General features: G+C 37.9%; 1 protein-coding gene across 1 annotated transcript in view; it reads left to right on the forward strand.

Annotated features, from left to right (window-relative positions):
- The window catches only part of LOC137645995 (mucin-2-like), a 23627-nt gene extending 3333 nt beyond the window's left edge, over positions 1 to 20294 (forward strand). The window contains exons 4-11 of the mRNA XM_068379123.1: positions 911 to 930; positions 3683 to 4117; positions 6016 to 6114; positions 10182 to 10271; positions 16543 to 16956; positions 19332 to 19456; positions 19643 to 19720; positions 19961 to 20294. Of these exons, the coding sequence (XP_068235224.1) occupies positions 911 to 930; positions 3683 to 4117; positions 6016 to 6114; positions 10182 to 10271; positions 16543 to 16956; positions 19332 to 19456; positions 19643 to 19717 (1258 nt within the window). The 3' untranslated portion in view covers positions 19718 to 19720; positions 19961 to 20294. The remainder of the gene's footprint in view (positions 1 to 910; positions 931 to 3682; positions 4118 to 6015; positions 6115 to 10181; positions 10272 to 16542; positions 16957 to 19331; positions 19457 to 19642; positions 19721 to 19960) is intronic.
- The last annotated feature ends 389 nt before the right edge of the window (positions 20295 to 20683 follow it).

The following is a 20683-nucleotide window of genomic DNA, read 5'->3' on the forward strand; positions in this document are numbered from 1 at the left end:
ACTCCAGATCTAACCACTACAACTCCACCTCAAAATACTACAACTCCAGATCTAACCACTACAACTCCAGCTCAAAATACTACAACTCCAGATCTAACCACTACAACTCCAGCTGAAAATACTACAACTCTAGATCTAACCACTACAACTCCAGCTGAAAATACTACAACTACAGATCTAACCACTACAACTCCAGCTCAAAATACTACAACTCCAGATCTAACCACTACAACTCCAGCTGAAAATACTACAACTCCAGATCTAACCACTACAACTCCAGCTGAAAATACTACAACTCCAGATCTAACCACTACAACTCCAGCTGAAAATACTACAACTCTAGATCTAACCACTACAACTCCAGCTGAAAATACTACAACTCTAGATCTAACCACTACAACTCCAGCTGAAAATACTACAACTCTAGATCTAACCACTACAACTCCAGCTGAAAATACTACAACTCCAGATCTAACCACTACAACTCCAGCTCAAAATACTACAACTCCAGATCTAACCACTACAACTCCAGCTGAAAATACTACAACTCCAGATCTAACCACTACAACTCCAGCTCAAAATACTACAACTCCAGATCTAACCACTACAACTCCAGCTCAAAATACTACAACTCTAGATCTAACCACTACAACTCCAGCTGAAAATACTACAACTCTAGATCTAACCACTACAACTCCAGCTGAAAATACTACAACTCTAGATCTAACCACTACAACTCCAGATCTAACCACTACAACTCCAGATCTAACCACTACAACTCCAGCTCAAAATACTACAACTCCAGATCTAACCATTACAACTCCAGCTCAAAATACTACAACTCCAGCTGAAAATACTACAACTCCAGATCTAACCACTACAACTCCAGCTGAAAATACTACAACTCCAGATCTAACCACTACAACTCCAGCTAAAAATACTACAATTCCAGATCTAACCACTACAACTCCAGCTGAAAATACTACAACTCCAGATCTAACCACTACAACTCCAGCTGAAAATACTACAACTCCAGATCTAACCACTACAACTCCAGCTGAAAATACTACAACTCCAGATCTAACCACTACAACTCCAGCTGAAAATACTACAACTCCAGATCTAACCACTACAACTCCAGCTGAAAATACTACAACTCCAGATCTAACCACTACAACTCCAGCTGAAAATACTACAACTCCAGATCTAACCACTACAACTCCAGCTGAAAATACTACAACTCCAGATCTAACCACTACAACTCCAGCTGAAAATACTACAACTCCAGATCTAACCACTACAACTCCAGCTGAAAATACTACAACTCTAGATCTAACCACTACAACTCCAGCTGAAAATACTACAACTCCAGATCTAACCACTACAACTCCAGCTGAAAATACTACAACTCTAGATCTAACCACTACAACTCCAGATCAAAATACTACAACTCCAGATCTAACCACTACAACTCCAGCTGAAAATACTACAACTCCAGATCTAACCACTACAACTCCAGCTCAAAATACTACAACTCCAGATCTAACCACTACAACTCCAGCTGAAAATACTACAACTCCAGATCTAACCACTACAACTCCAGCTCAAAATACTACAACTCCAGATCTAACCACTACAACTCCAGCTGAAAATACTACAACTCCAGATCTAACCACTACAACTCCAGCTCAAAATACTACAACTCCAGATCTAACCACTACAACTCCAGCTGAAAATACTACAACTCCAGATCTAACCACTACAACTCCAGCTCAAAATACTACAACTCCAGATCTAACCACTACAACTCCAGCTCAAAATACTACAACTCCAGATCTAACCACTACAACTCCAGCTCAAAATACTACAACTCCAGATCTAACCACTACAACTCCAGCTCAAAATACTACAACTCCAGATCTAACCACTACAACTCCAGCTCAAAATACTACAACTCCAGATCTAACCACTACAACTCCAGCTGAAAATACTACAACTCCAGATCTAACCACTACAACTCCACCTCAAAATACTACAACTCCAGATCTAACCACTACAACTCCAGCTGAAAATACTACAACTCCAGATCTAACCACTACAACTCCACCTCAAAATACTACAACTCTAGATCTAACCACTACAACTCCAGCTGAAAATACTACAACTCTAGATCTAACCACTACAACTCCAGCTCAAAATACTACAACTCCAGATCTAACCACTACAACTCCAGCTGAAAATACTACAACTCCAGATCTAACCACTACAACTCCAGCTCAAAATACTACAACTCCAGATCTAACCACTACAACTCCAGCTGAAAATACTACAACTCCAGATCTAACCACTACAACTCCAGCTGAAAATACTACAACTCCAGATCTAACCACTACAACTCCAGCTCAAAATACTACAATTCCAGATCTAACCACTACAACTCCAGCTGAAAATACTACAACTCCAGATCTAACCACTACAACTCCAGCTGATAATACTACAACTCCAGATCTAACCACTACAACTCCAGCTGAAAATACTACAACTCCAGATCTAACCACTACAACTCCAGCTCAAAATACTACAACTCTAGATCTAACCACTACAACTCCAGCTGAAAATACTACAACTCTAGATCTAACCACTACAACTCCAGCTCAAAATACTACAACTCTAGATCTAACCACTACAACTCCAGCTGAAAATACTACAACTCCAGATCTAACCACTACAACTCCAGCTGAAAATACTACAACTCCAGATCTAACCACTACAACTCCAGCTCAAAATACTACAACTCCAGATCTAACCACTACAACTCCAGCTGAAAATACTACAACTCCAGATCTAACCACTACAACTCCAGCTCAAAATACTACAACTCTAGATCTAACCACTACAACTCCAGCTGAAAATACTACAACTCTAGATCTAACCACTACAACTCCAGCTGAAAATACTACAATTCCAGATCTAACCACTACAACTCCAGCTGAAAATACTACAACTCTAGATCTAACCACTACAACTCCAGCTGAAAATACTACAACCCCAGATCTAACCACTACAACTCCAGCTGAAAATACTACAACTCTAGATCTAACCACTACAACTCCAGCTGAAAATACTACAACTCCAGATCTAACCACTACAACTCCAGCTCAAAATACTACAACTCCAGATCTAACCACTACAACTCCAGCTGAAAATACTACAACTCCAGATCTAACCACTACAACTCCAGCTGAAAATACTACAACTCCAGATCTAACCACTACAACTCCAGCTCAAAATACTACAACTCCAGATCTAACCACTACAACTCCAGCTGAAAATACTACAACTCCAGATCTAACCACTACAACTCCAGCTCAAAATACTACAACTCTAGATCTAACCACTACAACTCCAGCTGAAAATACTACAACTCCAGATCTAACCACTACAACTCCAGCTCAAAATACTACAACTCTAGATCTAACCACTACAACTCCAGCTGAAAATACTACAACTCCAGATCTAACCACTACAACTCCACCTCAAAATACTACAACTCTAGATCTAACCACTACAACTCCAGCTGAAAATACTACAACTCGAGATCTAACCACTACAACTCCAGCTGAAAATACTACAACTCCAGATCTAACCACTACAACTCCAGATCTAACCACTACAACTCCAGCTGAAAATACTACAACTCCAGATCTAACCACTACAACTCCAGATCAAAATACTACAACTCCAGCTGAAACCACACCTCTAGCTGAAACAACAACAACTCCAGCTGCAACCACAACTCCATTTGAAACAACAACAACTCCAGCTGAAACAACAACAACTCCAGCTGCAACCACAACAACTCCAGCTGCAACTGCAACCACAACAACTCCAGCTGCAACCACAACCACAACTCCAGCTGAAACCATAACAACTCCAGTTGAAACAACAACTCCAGCTGAAACCACAACAACTCCAGTTGAAAGAACAACAACTCCAGCTGAAACAACAACTCCACTTGCAACCACAACTCCAGCTAAAACAACAACTCCACCACCTCCAACCACAACAACTCCAGGTCCGACCACAACATCTATAACTACTACCACCATTGTACTGGGTAAATCAGTTCAAACATTTCAGTGAAAATATCTTTTCTCATCACTGTTTACCATACTTCAAGGAAACCTATGTCACATTCTTAACTTTTATTAAATTTGTATTGTCCTTTACAACAAACTATTCCCAACCACAAATTTAACTTTCATCACGTTTTGCCTAGATTGTTGTAACTTGCTCCAATTTCAGTATTTTTTTTTCTTAGCAATATCAATGCTTCAAGTCTCCCCCAACTCTTCCTCAATCATATACATTCTTTATATTTTCTATTTATAAGGTTTATAATAAGATGGTTTTTCATTTTTGAAAGACTTCAAGGTGTAACGCCATGTCGGCTTTTTTGGGGAAAAGGTGGATTCAAAAGGGCACCAATGCACTGGAATAGAGTCCTACATTGCTGATGCTTAGAAATCTTCTCTGTGGGTCTTTACGGTTTCTTTAAAATGACTACTGACATCTGACAAGTTATTGTCAAATTTTCCACAAACTCCGATTGAGAGGACATAGTATTTCCTTCTTTCAAATATGCCTTCTTACTGAAATTGGTATAACTATCGCTATTTGTACATTAAAGAGAGAGAGAGAGAGAGAGAGAGAGAGAGAGAGAGAGAGAGAGAGAGAGAGAGAGAGAGAGAGAGAGAGAGAGAGAGAGAGAGAGAGAGAGATAAAAATTTAGTAGGATTTCGTAGGATACTTGGTGTCCTACTTAATGAAGTTTTCACCTCTTTAGGATTGTCCACTAAGTTTGAATAATATTAATTCTACATCTGGCAGTTTCAAGTGAGTTTTTCCACACACCCTTACAAATTTACTATTACACAAATGATCTCTCTTCTGTCTTTTCCTAAGATTACATGGCTCCCAGTTTGTTCTTTTAACCAACTCACAACCCATTTGTTCTTTTAACCAACTCACAACCCATTTGTTCTTTTAACCAATTCACAACCCATTGTCAATCCTACTCCAGAAATTCTTTTCCCTGCAGCTACCAATTCAATCATTTTCAAAGTAATACTTTTGAAAAGTACACGCTTGGTCTGTTTTATATTCAATTACACAAAAATATGCTTATCAAGAAAATCTTTTAAAAACATTTCGGTGATCAGTCTTTCCTAGCGAAAAATTTTCAATTCTTTCATTCTGCCTTGTTTCGAGTATTGATCTCTTTTCTGGTCTTCAATTGCGGATTTTCATGTCACCACCCTTCAAACATTAACTCACTTTATATGATTCTTGGTGCTGTATGATTAAATTATTATATTTGAATATCCACACTTTACCATTCTTGATCTATATCACACGATATCTCAATGATATTAACAATTGGGTTTCAAAATCAATTTAACTTTTACTTGATGATAAAATTACTTTCTTGGGATTTTAATTACTATTATCTATTTCTACCCTTCACCTCCATGAATAAAGATTCATGTGAATTTTATACACTATAAATTTGAATTCTTCTCTCCTTACAAAATATTTTATTCTCGCCTTAGTGCCTCGACAAGTGTAAGGAAGTTACTCTTTATTCAAGCAAGTAAATAAGATTTCTATTCTTTGCTGGTTTGCAATGATAAAATCAGTATTACAAAAGTCAGATGGATGAATCCGTCTTTAAAAACATAAGATAGGAAATTCTACTAAGTAAGACAATAATACCAATACAGCTAACTGGACTTAAAGTTAAATTCAATACTATACAATACTATGTATGCATGGAAGTAAATATACTTTTGCAATGATAGCCTTAATAGTACAAATAAATTAAACGGATGATTCGACCTTTGACAACATAACATGGGAAATTCTATGAAGTAATAAAGGACTTCATTTGTATAAAACTCAAGCAAATATAGCAAAAAATCACCTGAATCATGAAAGGACTTTTATTTCTTTCAGGTTGTTCTCCAAATCCAAATGAGAATCCAGAGGGAACTGTAATACCTTCAGATAACAACGGTTTCTGCTTGGTGTGTACTGCAGGCAGCTGGAAATCTGGTGAGTTATGAACTATTTGCTTTCACTACTTATACAGTATATCGAATATTATGAAGTGTGCGACAGAGGTAGATGGAGAACGCTGGCCAGAAACATCGACCCCACAGAAAAATGGGAAAAGATGCAGTCAAAGAAGAAGAAGATGACAGTTATCGAATATTATGTGGAGTTATGTCAACAGAATTCGCGTTATAATTTTACTACAGGTACTGCATTATAGTATATGACGCGGAATAATTTTAATGATTTTATTATAGTTTCGAAATTAGGAAGACAAGACCCTTAAAACAAACAAAAATTTGAAGTGCCCTTCTCGGATCTCCAAAATAATAAAAGGGTACAAATAGCACCATTTACTTTAAACTTCAATGGATTGATTTTAATTTTTTCTTAAGTTAACCACTAGCTTTCTTGCCCATAGCTAAAACAAAAGACATTCATCCACCAAATGTAAAGCTCTGTGTGCGCCATACTACAAAGGGGCTCCTCTATTCACTCTAAATGCATAAAAGGCCGGTTCTATGCCTACCATTCATAACACTGGCCTTCACAAGCGAAGCCTTCCATAAGGGATGCTCCATGCACTCCCTCACTTACATACATTGCTCTGTGTGATCTTCACAGTAAAAGGAAGGTAATTACATTCTATTTCCAAGGTCTACCTTATGTTTACTCAACTCCACATACCATAGGAAATTGTCTCTTATCCCACTACCTTATTACTTTCCATTGTATATAATCTACTAAAGGAGAAAAAATCATCTGGTTAATTTCCTATTTGTTTAGCAGCAAAGATCATAAAGTTTACACCTGATAAAATCTTGTATTTGCCATTTGCACAAAAATATCAAGTCTTGGAGTATTGAATGCACATGGATATGAAGAACAAAACAAGCTGATTTCTTACAGAAAAAAAATATGAATGTTTTGGTACATCGGCGAAAAGTTATATAACAATGTTTGCAGGACGTACAGACATGAAAACACAAAATAATTTATCTGGGGTGGATGGAAGCTGTAGAGATAGAGCAAGGGGAGTGCTCAGAGCCTCTAGAAGCCCTTGGGGGTGAAGGAAAAAGTACAACTACTTTATATAACTTCAGGAATTTTTCGGTTAAGATTGAGCATAGCAGTCCAGTACGTTTTATGAATAAAAAAAAACACGAGTGGAAGTGTTTTGGCAGATATTTCACATGTACACAACTGTATTGTAGAATACGAATGGGAAGTTCTAGCAGGTAATGTAGAAGAAAAGATGGGCGACAGAGAATAGAACGGTATTTTGGTAAGCACTGGCGCAGGTATAGATTAGATTAGAGAAGTATTTCAGAAAAAAAAAAAAAAAACACCTGGAAAAGGACATGGTTGTTGAAAGAAAATGGTTTAAATCAAGTATACTGTTATGTATCCCTAAGAAAAGAAAATATTGAGGGAGGGAGTACTAGCTTTTCTTGTTTAAAGATAAGGAGGAAAGAAAATTGAGGTAATGGTGGGAAGAATGGCTGGAGGCCTATCTGTTCCTTTGGGTGAGGAAAAAATGAAGACATATTATATAAAGTTGGAAAGGAAGGAGTTAAAATGTGAATTTTAATGTAATTGGGCTAGTGATTTTTTATAAGGGATCAATGAGAGTATTTTACGAGAATATTAATGATTTGCTACATGCGCTGTTGGAAGAATTCTACAAGGATGCTTAAAATTATCAGGCTGTCGTCCCTGCGACAGTAGGAAAGTAAAACAAGAAACATTATGACGAAGATAAGAGAGGTTTGCAGTATGAAAGATAGATAAACATGAAAGAAGTTGAAAGCAAAAAGTCAAATAAACACAACAGTTGAGTGACAATGTGTGAGAGCTTTTGGGAGTAAAGTAAATTTTGGTTCTACAAGGGAGGAAATGTTAATGAGTAAAATGCATTAACAAATAAATTCAGAAATAAAGATATGCTGACCTAAGTTACACATATCAGTCATCGATGATTTGGGCATTTTGAGGAGCCGTTCACTGTAGAGCATCAACTACAGATAGGGCTGAATGATGCAAGTGAGTGAATTTTAAAATTATTAACGTAGTAACTAATGAGGACATAAGAAATCAAATGACAGAAGGAAGACTTAAATAGCAAGAAATTGGTGGAATTCCAAAGGACATGCTAAATTTCATTGGTTAAAACCTCATTGAAGGGTTGAACCCATTATGTAATGCTTATCTTGAAGAGGGTAAATATTTGATTAAACAAATGAGAGGAATAATTTCCTGTTCCTTTGGTTGAAGTTAAAGTTGATGAATAATAAAATAAGGTGTAGAGGCATAAAACTGCCTTGCCTACCAAGGAATGTGCTGGCCAGGATTTTCATTAAAAAAAAAAAAAAGATAAAATTACTAAAGGACCATTTTTTACTTATGACTTATTTATGCGATGTTTAAAAGAGAGAAAACTGTCAAGATTATGATAGAATTAATAGCAAGACAATGCAGAGGGAGGTGACGATGTTTGAAACATCAAATGTTAAGAGATGTTATAAATTTTTATAATGGGAGCAAAGTATATAATGAAAATTAGACAAGAGTGCCTGGTTGGTGTACATGTAGTTTTGATATATGGGCGTTTCTCTCCTAGGTTGTTCAATATCTTAATGGATGGAGTGATGTTAGAAGTCAAATAAAGCATATTAGATGTGACTAGCAGAAATGTGTTGTGAATGGACCACGGAATGGTTAAAGCTTCCAGATAATACAATACTGATTAAGGAATGTGACGAGAAACAACAAATTTTAGAGAAAAGGTTTGAAAATGCTGACAAGAGTAGACAATTACCAGTAAATGTGAGCAAGAATAATGTTTTAATGTTAAGTAGAAACTAAGAAGATGGAGGTAAGAATGTTACACGAGTGTACAGTAGAAGAATGGAAAAACTTGATTTATACAGTATTTAAAACAAAAATCTAGTAATAGCAAGATGAAAGATGAGACAAATCCCATTACAGGCAAAGACAAAGGTGTAACGATTATATACAAAATCATGGCAGGGGACTAAGCGTGTCTAAAGAACAAAAGCTTCTAATATATAGAATTCCTATAACATACTTTATTCTTATTCACGTGAAGTATAACTGACAATTTCATATGAACACAAAAAAGGTCAATGTTTTCGATATGTACTCTATGAATTGCATACACACTACATGCTACAGAATAAGAATTGACATGGTAAGAAATAAGAAGATACATCAAAATATTGGAAAGGAGAGCATACTTGAAAGGGTAAATCCAAGTATTCTGAGATGGATTTGCATATGGAGAGACTGAATAATATATAACTTGGAAATGCTACGTGGGAAGAAAAGAGGAAAACTTAGAAAATACTGGATAACTTGTGTGACCTAGGGACTGGAAAAGAATAGTCTAAATATCCAGCAAATGCAAGAGATTCGAAGAATAAACGGATTTTGAGCGAAGCAAAAAATCTACTTTTGGGTGAGGTAGCCATGTCGTCCTGATGGAAGTTCCTATTAGGACGACATGGCCTGAGCCCAAAAAATGTATTTTGTGTAGCTAGGCTCGAGTCATTACAAGGACCCTTTCGTGTAGGTATAATCAGCGAGTCATTACAAGGACCCTTTCGTGTAGGTATAATCAGCGAGTCATTACAAGGATCCTTTCGTGTAGGTATAATCAGCGAGTCATTACAAGGACCCTTTCGTGTAGGTATAATCAGCGAGTCATTACAAGGATCCTTTCGTGTAGGTATAATCAGCGAGTCATTACAAGGACCCTTTCGTGTAGGTATAATCAGCGAGTCATTACAAGGATCCTTTCGTGTAGGTATAATCAGCGAATCATTACAAGGATCCTTACGTGTAGGTATAATCAGCTGTTCTTGCTAGGGAAGTTTTTGTCACTGATAGAAAATCAATGATCCATTAGTTAAATAAGGAATAGATTGAGAAAGCAATGTCCTTAACCAGAGAGTGGATTACACAGCTAGTTATCATTACATCTAATTTTAAACATACAATGATTTTGCAGTGATTTTCCCTTCTTATCTCCCTGTTCACTTTTCTAGTTGAAGGATGCGCCGACAATAACCAGTGTTATTCTTTCGGGCAAAATAAAGGAACCCTCATCTGTACTCGCTTTGGGTGGCTAACAGACAGTAAGTATCAGCAGTTACTTTTTTAACATTAATACTGTACATCCTATGAAATAATTCATCTATTTTAACAGCTGTCATTACAAAAGACACTAAATGATCATAAAAAAGGCTTTTATAAGTATTGAATCATTACAGGTGTCTTTGATCTCTAAATAAAAAGCATTCAACAACAACAATTGAAATATGGGAAATCAATATAAAAAGAAACATTGACAAAATACCATATTTATTTATAAACTTTCAGAAAGTAAATTAATGTTGCTGCTTTTGTTACTTTCGGTGGCTTAGATTTGTACCATACGTGTTTCACACACATTCATACACTGTAACGGCATTTTCTTATTTTTTGTTAACAGAACCTATTTAAGCCTGCCTTTATACGAATAGGTCTGTTTGAATTTTTGGGACATTCTAGCCCGGAACCTCTTGTATATAAACTCTCTCTGTTGAAATCAGGTCAGTTGCATTTACTCTCTCCTCAGTATTATCTAATGGCCCACTCGCACAATTGGCAACCGCTGGAGGACTTTCTCCCTCCTGCCTTCCCCCTTACTGCTGTGTCTTGCTGTTTGATGATGCTGCCCTCCGACCCTGACTCTTCTATCAAAGCCACACCCATGAAACTACCAACCTTCACCAGTAAAAAAGCATTCGCCTGGTTTCAGTGCTCCTAGGTTCAGTTTTGCATTAAGGGTGTGACTCGCTCAAGCACCAAAGCAGACTATGTTCTCGCGGTAATCACTGAAGACACTTTTCTCGAAATCTCAGATTGGCTTTGTGACCAAGGGGACACCCAAATAGTGTACGACTCCCTAAAAACATACCTCCTGGAGCAGTACTCACCCTCACCAGCCAACCGCAAAGACAAGATTTTACAACTCTATCGATAACAGTTGGGAACCAAAAGGCTTCGCTCACTCTAAGTGAAATTATCAGCATTGTTCGCCTGCAACCTGCCGCAGACAGCTCTCCTCGGGAGGTGAACCTACTTCATGCCTTTTAGGTACAATGCCTAACAGAACCTGTGTGCACTACCATACCCAATGTTGATATTTTGTCCATGAAGGATTTGATTACCAAATTCAACACCCTTATGGACAGCCACTACTTTCAAGACCTCCATCAACGCCTCATCTCCAGCTGAAGAGGTCACAAATGTGGTAGGACACAGATGCCCACTAATTGACGGGTCGAAGCGGTAACAAAGCCGCCCACCACCCACATATGCTACCACTCACTAACGTCCCAATCAACAACCTCTACAGTCACTTACTGATGCTCATTGGCCGCAGTTATGCTAATACCACTCCAGATTTGGGGCTGCTACGAAAAATGTGTGAACGGTTGTCACTGGCCAAAAAAAAGTGTGAGTAGGCCATCACTTGTAGCGGTAACCTCCGCTGTCACTAATCTTTTCTTTTTACACGATGCATGTATGGACATGCGATTTTTGGTAGACACGGATGTTTGCCATTCTCTTCCACCAAGGCCACTCTCCAGGACACGACGTAGTCTGCCTAAGTCTGCCGATGTCCACCTGGTAGCTGACAATGGATCTGTGAACCCCATACACAGGTTCAAGACTCTCACATTAACATTTGGAAGTGCCTAATATCATTGAAAGTTTCTTGTTGCTGACGCCACATTGCCAATCCTCGGTGTGGATTTCCTCTGCAATTTCCACTTCCTGGTTGATATTGCTCATTGACAGTTAATCAACACGGACTCTTACTTGTCGACACCTCTTCAACCCCACTCTCCACATCATCGCACCACGGATGCCTAGCAACACTTCCTCCTGTCGTACCCAGAAGTCTTCCATTCAAAACTTTGCCAAACGCCCACTGTTCCCCCAAAACACGGCCTTTATCACCATACCAGGACGATGAGGCCCCCAGTGATTGCCAGATTCAGGCGTCTTGCACCGGTTTTTTTGGCAGCCGCTAAAAAAATAATCACTGAAATGGAAGAAATGGGCCTTTGCCAAAAAGCCTGAAGTCCATGGTCGTCACCCTTACACGTCGTTCTGAAGAAAGATGGCTCCCTTTGTCCTTGAAGAGATTACAGGTGTCTTAACATGCAGACAGAACTGGATCACTAACCCCTCCCAAACATCGTCGATGTGACTCCATGCTTGACCTTCTGATTGGGGTATTATCAGGTGCCCATGAACCCATAAGACATCGCCAAGACCACCATCACCAACCCCTTCAGTACATAAAACTTCATTTACTTTTGTTTTGGTCTTTGCAATGCTGGGGCCACTTTTAAATGCCTCATGGATGGAATGTTAGGGAACCTCCCCTTCTGTGTAATTTACTTGGACGACATACTTGTGTTCTCTTCCTTCAAAGAGGAACACCTCTGTAATCTACGTATCGTGCACTGCAGGAATTCTTGGGCATAATCTTCTATCATCACCATTTCCTGCCAAACAATGGTGCCACTCTTGGACCCTCTACCCTCCCTCAAGAGCAAGCCAAAAGACCTGAAGTGGGGTCCCCTTCAAGAAGCGGCCTTCTGCGCTGAAAACAATGCTCTATCAACCGCTTCTGTTCTCACTTTTTCTGTGCCACATGCCCCTCTTTCTTTTCACCAATGCCAGTAACGTTGCTATTGTTGTAGTACTCGAGCAGATAGTCAACGGCTCGCCCTGCCCATTGGTATTCTTCAGTAGAAAAATGTCCAAGGCAGAATCCGGTTACTTTACCTTCGACTGCGAATTACTGAAGGTGCACTTGGCTGTCCATCACTTTCGCCACTTCTCAGAAGGTACGCCCTTCGTCATTCACCATTCACACAGACCACATGCTTCTGGTGCACACCTCCACGCGACAGTTCGATGCCTGATCCAACAGTCAAAAGCCGACATCTCTCTGCCATGGCTAATACAATTGCACCCCTCAATACGTCCCTGGGAAAATTAATTCCGTTGCCGATGCCCTGTAAAGAAACACATTGGCCGCCATTCACTTGGGATTGGATTACAATGCCTTGGCAGAAGCCCAAAGAAAAGATCCAGAGTACCAAGCTTGTACAACATCCTGCACATCCCTCTGTTGGGGAGATGTCGTCCTCAGTGACTCTAACGTCACCATAATCTGTGATGTCAGTACTGGTAAACCCAAACCATGGATACCTGCTACCATTCGCTGAAAGGTGTTTAATTTCATTCATGGCCTTTCACAGCCCTCTCGCCAATCTACTGCACTCCTAATGAAGATGAACTTCATTTGGCACAGCATCATTAAGGAGGCTAAGGATTGGGTCCGTGCTTGTACTTCATGCCAAACTTTGAAAGTACATCGACACACTGATTCAGAGTGGGCATCTTCCCTCAACCTCAGTGTCGTTTTGCCCACATTCACGTTGATGTAGTAGGACCACAATTCACATCACAAGTACATTGTTACCTGTTTACTGTCATCGAACGCCCTACTAGTTGGTCTGAAGCCATTTCCATGGAAACTGCAACGTCTGCCTCATGTACATCTGCCTTACTCTCAGGGTGAATAGCAAGATTTGGTATCCCTGAGCATATTTCTTCTGACAGAGGTAACACTTTCACCTCTCAATAGTGGACATCATCAGCGAATGTCTTGGGCATCACCCTACTTCAGACAACTGCCTACAACCCGGATGTCAATGGTCCAACATTTTCATCACATCATCAAAGCAGCTACAATGACTCCAGCTGGTTTACTCAGCTTCCCTAGGTCCTCCTGGGAATGAGGACCACTCCAAAAGACACCCTGTTAGTCTCGGTAATTGAAATGGTGTGTGGCAACCCGTTGGTCGACCCTGCCAGTTTTTTTTTTTTTTCCATTTTCCCATCTATAACCTCTTCTGACAATCTCTAGTGTGCACATTACAGTGGGAAAATTTACTCCATGCCACCAGACTTACAAGCCCCCAGCTAAGCAACACTTACTGACAGATTTGCCCACTGTAATGCCCATTTTCCTGGGCAATGACACTAGCAATCTACTGCTAATGCCCCCTTACATAGGCCCTCTCTTTGTGATCCTTCACAATCCAAAGTCTTTCTTAATTAACATTTGTGGCACAGACTGGGTCACCATTGATCGCCTAAATCCTATGTTTCTCCTGTAAGATGATCCACCTAAAGTACGCCTCTTAGGAGCAGGGCACCCTATTTCACAAATATATCTTTTTAGGAGGGGAGCCATATACTGCACATGTTTCTCACACGCTCGTACACTGTAATGGTATTTTCTTATTTTTGTATGTCTCACTTTCTCCCTCACTATTAACATAACCTGTTTAAGCCTGTCTTTTCATGAATAAGTTTCTTTGAATTTTTGGGACATTCTTGCCTGAAACCTCTTTTAAATAAACTTGCTATCTATTGAAATAAAGTCAGTTGCATTCGCCTCGTGCAAATTACTTAAGGATTTTGAAGATAAGAGGAACAGTCTAAGAGGTAGAGCAATAAAATATTTAAATGGGGCGTTGGTGAGTAGCCTTCAGTTGCTGAAACATTGTTGGCATGGTCACTTTAGGCTTTTAGGCTTGAGAATCTCGCCGCTTCTCTTAGCCACTGACATGACAATTTTAGAGAGAGATGCTTGTCCTCAAAGGGGGAGACTCCCGTCGGAACCTAATTCTGTCCGAGCTCTGGTTTTCATAACGCTTTCTTTCCTACCCCTTTCCTCTTAGCTTATATATTCTGCATTCAACTTTGGCCACACCAGAGAAGCTTCTAGAGCAAGTTGTCTAGTACAATCTGGACATGATTTGGTGCCATATAGGAAAAGCATGGCATGAGAGAGATGATGCTTCCAGAAAATAAAAGGAATTTCACCAAAGTTCAGTTTATCCCGGAAGTGGTGCCAAATGTAATAAAGGGAATAGAAGCTTTGGCCATACAGTAGATGGATTTCTTCTCTTGAAAAAGAGACATATACTGTATATTTCTTCAACATAATGCATCTACTCAAGACGATGAAGATGAGAAAATCATAAGCTAAAATTCAGGTTTTTTATTCTAATGTTTATCCCTTTTCAGAGCAAACATGGTTTACAACATTCAAGAATATTTGCCCTATACACGAAGAATTGTTAAAACAGGTCGAGTTTAATATCTCGGTGATTTTTTATTTTTTATGTCAATATGTATATTTTTAAAACATGTTTTTGTTCCTTTTCGAGTTGATAAAAAATTTATATTCATGATCTTCAAAGTTTCATTCATGCAATCTATACATAGTATAAAGTAAGTGTTATGACCCTCAACACCTATAATCTTTTAAACTCCATTCATAAACAACCTTACTGGGGAAACACGGTTTAGAACAGAACAATAAGTGCTTAGAACATTACTAGTTTTGTATCTTTTTGGTGAATGAGCACATTGCTTATTTTCGATAATTAATGGCAATGGGTCTAAAAGCGGCATAAAAATGTATGCTTCCCATGGACCCAGCGCAGGCAAGACAAACAGTTAAATCTGTAAGGACTGAATCAGAAAGCATCAGAGTAAACAGAAGTTATTTTACATTAAAATGGGATCAATATTGTTTAGAATGTGACCCAATAGAAGGGGTGTGGTGGGCTAATGGTAACGTCCCTGTCTACAACCTCACCATCCTTGAGGGGTAGGCTTGGGGAGTTTATAGGTCTACCTGCTATATCGTCAGCAGCCATTGCCTGGCCCTCCCTGGTCTTAGCTTGATGGAGAGGGGGGCTTTTGTGCTGATCCTACGTACATATGACCATCCTCTAGGGCACTGTCCTGTCCCTTGCTTCTGCCACTTACGAGCGATGTTTAAAATATTGTTTTTCAGAACATTTTTATTTGTTTTCTACCCATTGATGTATCTCTGGTTCATATGAGACCTGAGTGCATCCGAAGGTTTAATTGGCTTTTTTACATAGCTCTTCTTAAGGTACTCCAGTTTACAATGAATTACAACCAGCGGCTATCAAAAACATTATCCTTCGTTTTCCGTCTGCTTTCATTTTACTTTTTCTGTTAATAAACACTTTCGCTTTTGTCAGAAAGCAATACCAGAAAGTGAAATATAAGAATACTACGATAAGTTTAACATTAACATAATTTCAACAAAATATTTACATGAACCAATATAATAAAATCCACGTCCTGATCTTCCAAAACTCATCGTTCATTTCATTGTTAGCCATCTATTTTCATTCTCTCATTTTAGCTTTGCAGTTTCTTATGTTTTAGGATATACCCGCTTCCTTATTGATGACATATTGTACATCCACTCGTTTGCTTCCTCCACAGGGAGATACTGGCTCATTCAATCTTTGAAGAAGGCTCTCAGTACATTCAACAGACTGAAAAGCCTGTTGAGTCTGAGGTTACCGGGTCGAAGACGGCGTTCCTTGATCTACAGAATGTATAGCCCCACCAACGAAAACATCTCCATCTCCCCTTACTGCGGATTGAACAGCTCCCTGACAGACACTCCAACCAACATCGTCAATCACTTATCGGAATACTTCCTGTCTCTGGATTACAACAGCGATCCCAAAGAGGTGGAGTGCATGTCCTTCTTGCTCTTCGACTTTGTGGATCTCGTACAAAATGGATCAGCCAAACTTGACGAGAGTCAAACAGCGGCACTATTGGAACTCACCGACCCTACTGCCGACTGGTTATTCGTGCTCATATATGGACGAAACGGATCAACAACAAGTAAGGAAATCTATTTCTGTAGTTTTGCACTTTACTGGGACTAACGTTAATGACAGGAGATCTGAAAAAAAAGGCTTTGGTTTAGCTAACATTGGAAAGTATTAAAGTGAAACTACAATAGTAATAATAATATCAATAACAATAATAGTAATACTGTGGATAATAGCGACATTATGCAATTTACAGACAAGCTAGTAGAAAACTGGAAAGTCTTATTGAGAGAGAGAGAGAGAGAGAGAGAGAGAGAGAGAGAGAGAGAGAGAGAGAGAGAGAGAGAGATGAATGCAATTGGTTGAAGATTCGTATCTTTTATATTAGTAGATTAGTAATAAGTAGAAATTGATTTGGAAAACACGAGATTTTATCATGCATCAACATAATTGGCCATTGAATTATCCATAACATTATAATTCTCTTGTTCCATTTTATAATTTCATTGACAGTAAGATTATCTGTGTCGAAATATAATTCATTATAGCGCTCTATAATAAATTATATTTCGACATAGATAATCTTTGAATGAAGTTAGAAAATGGAACAAGAGAATTATAATGTTATGGATAATTCAATGGCCAATTATGTTGATGCATGATAAAATCTCGTGTTTTCCAAATCAATTTCTACTTATTACTAATCTACTAATATAAAAGATACGAATCTTCAACCAATTGCATTCATCTCTCTCTCTCTCTCTCTCTCTCTCTCTCTCTCTCTCTCAACTGGACTCCCATAAGACTTTCCAGTTTTCTACTAGCTTGTCTGTCCATTGCATAATGTCCCTATTATCCACAGTATTACTATTATTGTTATTAATATTATTATTATTGTAGTTTCACTTAAATAAATTTCATTGTTACCTAAACCAATGCATTTTTTCAGATCTCATTTCATTATTTGATAAACTTTTCATCAAAATTCTTTTAATAATTTACTCTATTCAGGTTTTCCACACTAAACTCTCTCCCATATTTGATCTTTTTACCTTGCCAGATCATAACCAAATATCCTCTGGGACATAAAGTTTCCATTCTTTTGGATTATCCAAGCTATATGATATCTCTATAACTCATTTACTATACTAGCTATTCTCCTGAAAATCCTAAGGAAAATTCAAAGGTCAATGCCAAAACATTGTGTTGTTATTATTATTATTATTATTACTATTACTATTATTATTATTATAACTTGCTAAGCTACAACCCTAGTTGGAAAAGCAAGATGCTATAAGCCGAGGAAAAGCAGGATGCTATAAGCCCAGAGGCCCCATCAGGGAAAATAGCACAGTGAGGGAAGGAAACGAGGAAAAATAAAATATTTTAAGTACAGTAACAACACCAAAATAAATATTTCCTATATAAACTATAAAAACTAACAAAACAAAAGAGAGAAAGATAAGAAAACATAGTGTGACCGAGTGTACCCTCAAGCAAGAGGACTTCAAGAAAAGACAGTGGAAGACCATGGTGCGGAGATTATTACTTTCAAAGACAGTTTAATCGTATTAAAATTCCTTCTCTTACAATAAATTTTAGGAGACAGTAGTGATTCAAATAGTGATAGTACCTAATCATTCATCTAAATGCTCAACAAATTTCCTGACAATTAATTTGGCCTTTTAAATCGTCTAAAATATTGGTAATTTTCCTAAAAACAAAGAATGTGACTTTATACGTCTCATTCCCCATGCAATAAAAGTTTTGACTGCCTAATAACTCACTTAGAGTATCAGGCATTTCCCTTATAATACATTTTATCATATGAGCTTCCTCTTATTCATTTATATGAGATACCTTCCTCATAATCAATTTCAGCAAATTATGAAAAAATCAGAATACTGTTCTACCACTTCAGCTCATCTAATGCTTCAACAATTTTACCGAAAATAAGAATCTTATCCCTTACCTTAACTCAAGGGTCAATCACCTATATGACAGGAAATAGAATTTGGGTCATTTCGCTCCTCCGCACAAGTGTCACCTTTCTGAGATTATGGCATTTTCTACAATCACTGTTGATCTGATCTATCAACAGATTATCTTATAAAGATGAATTCTTCCTTTAATACATCTTTTTCAGCCAAATACGTCTTGATCTGATCTATCAACAGAGTATCTTTTAAAGATGAATCCTACCTTTAACATATCTTTTTCAACCAAATACGTCATCTTGATCTGATATATCAACAGATCCAAGCTGGAAATGTCTACCTTCACTTAAATTGTACAGTAATATAATGTACATCTTACTTATGATCGTAGCTAGATATTTAGTCAACCAAAGATTCAATACTTTGTAATCTGGCTGATTATAATCACCTCAGGTATAGGAACTTCATAATAAGGAAAAGATATGATATTTAACCATTTTCTTTTCAGCGACGACAACACAAGCTTCAACAGGGACAACAGAAGCTCCTGCTTTAACAACAACCCCAGTTCCAACAACGCAAATTACCGCTACTAATACAACTGAACCGGAAGTGTTGACTCCACCACCTAAGGTACAAAATGCTCTTTTACATGCGCACACATATTCTGGAATTACAATGTAAATAAGACACCTCAGGCAAAATTATGATTATGCTTAGGTCTCATAAATAGTGTGTCCTATTTTTTTTTACAATTTGCTTTCGATGCGTATCTGCCTTAACTGTGACATCTCTAACCTACTGGCATCTTTATTACAGCCCGTCAGACCACAGAGGAGAAGGAAGCCATTGTTGATACGCATCATACAGAAGATGGTTATGCCACGAAAGTGAAATGTAAGTCTCCCTACAATCTAAATAAACCAACTGATAAAAATAAAGCAAGTTGTTAAAAATCCATGATTCAAACAAAATAAGAGAACTCCGAAAATATCTCTTGGGATACATATAATAACTAAAGTCGCATACAGTACAGCAGACACCTAACACCCCTACGAACCAATTCATTTCTTCATACCTGTTGCTGTTTATTCATTCAGTTGAATCTTATGATAAAGCATTGCATTTACCTTCCAGACAAAGAACGAACTGACTGCAATAGTTAACAAAATTGGAAAAACTTGGAAATATTCAGAGGACACTGGAAGGCCGCGTTTTACAGCTACCACCTGAGGGCTCAAGAGTTTTTCAACATGTCGTAAGAGCTTTCTGTGTGACTTTGTGGACAATGTTTATGTCCCTCTCTTCTTCTTCTTCTTCTTATTAACTTAAATCTCAGGTGATCTACAGAGCAGTTTTCTTGAGAATTCTCTGTTCCTAATTTCAATGTACTTCTCTCGTTTAAGAGAAATATTATGAGATTCTTTTATACCAGAAAATGGTGTCTATCTTATGATATACAATCATTTTACATATATGATTATGAGATCCTGTAATTGGCCCCTACTTTAAATTTTTCGATCAAATGTAAAGATACATGGTACATGGTACAAGGGACGAATAAATTGGCTAAAACATCACCGAAAACTATTATCATTTACCTCTAGTGAAATTATTTACCTTTTATGTCTTTCAGTATATATATAAAAAAGAATATTAAATCTAAGAACATAGAATATTTTAATTGCTTGAATTTACCCTGTTTTTTCCTTATACATTTTTAAATAGTACACTTTCAGATACCAGAAAAAGTAGTTTTCTATGTATACCCAACGTTGGACCTGGGAGTAAGGTCACGTAAAAGGTTAATTAACAGTTAACAACTTAATATTTCAACTCTGGTGTTTTCCGCTATTTACA

The sequence above is a fragment of the Palaemon carinicauda genome, chromosome 1 (assembly GCF_036898095.1).
Source record: "Palaemon carinicauda isolate YSFRI2023 chromosome 1, ASM3689809v2, whole genome shotgun sequence".
Classification (NCBI taxonomy): domain Eukaryota; kingdom Metazoa; phylum Arthropoda; class Malacostraca; order Decapoda; family Palaemonidae; genus Palaemon; species Palaemon carinicauda.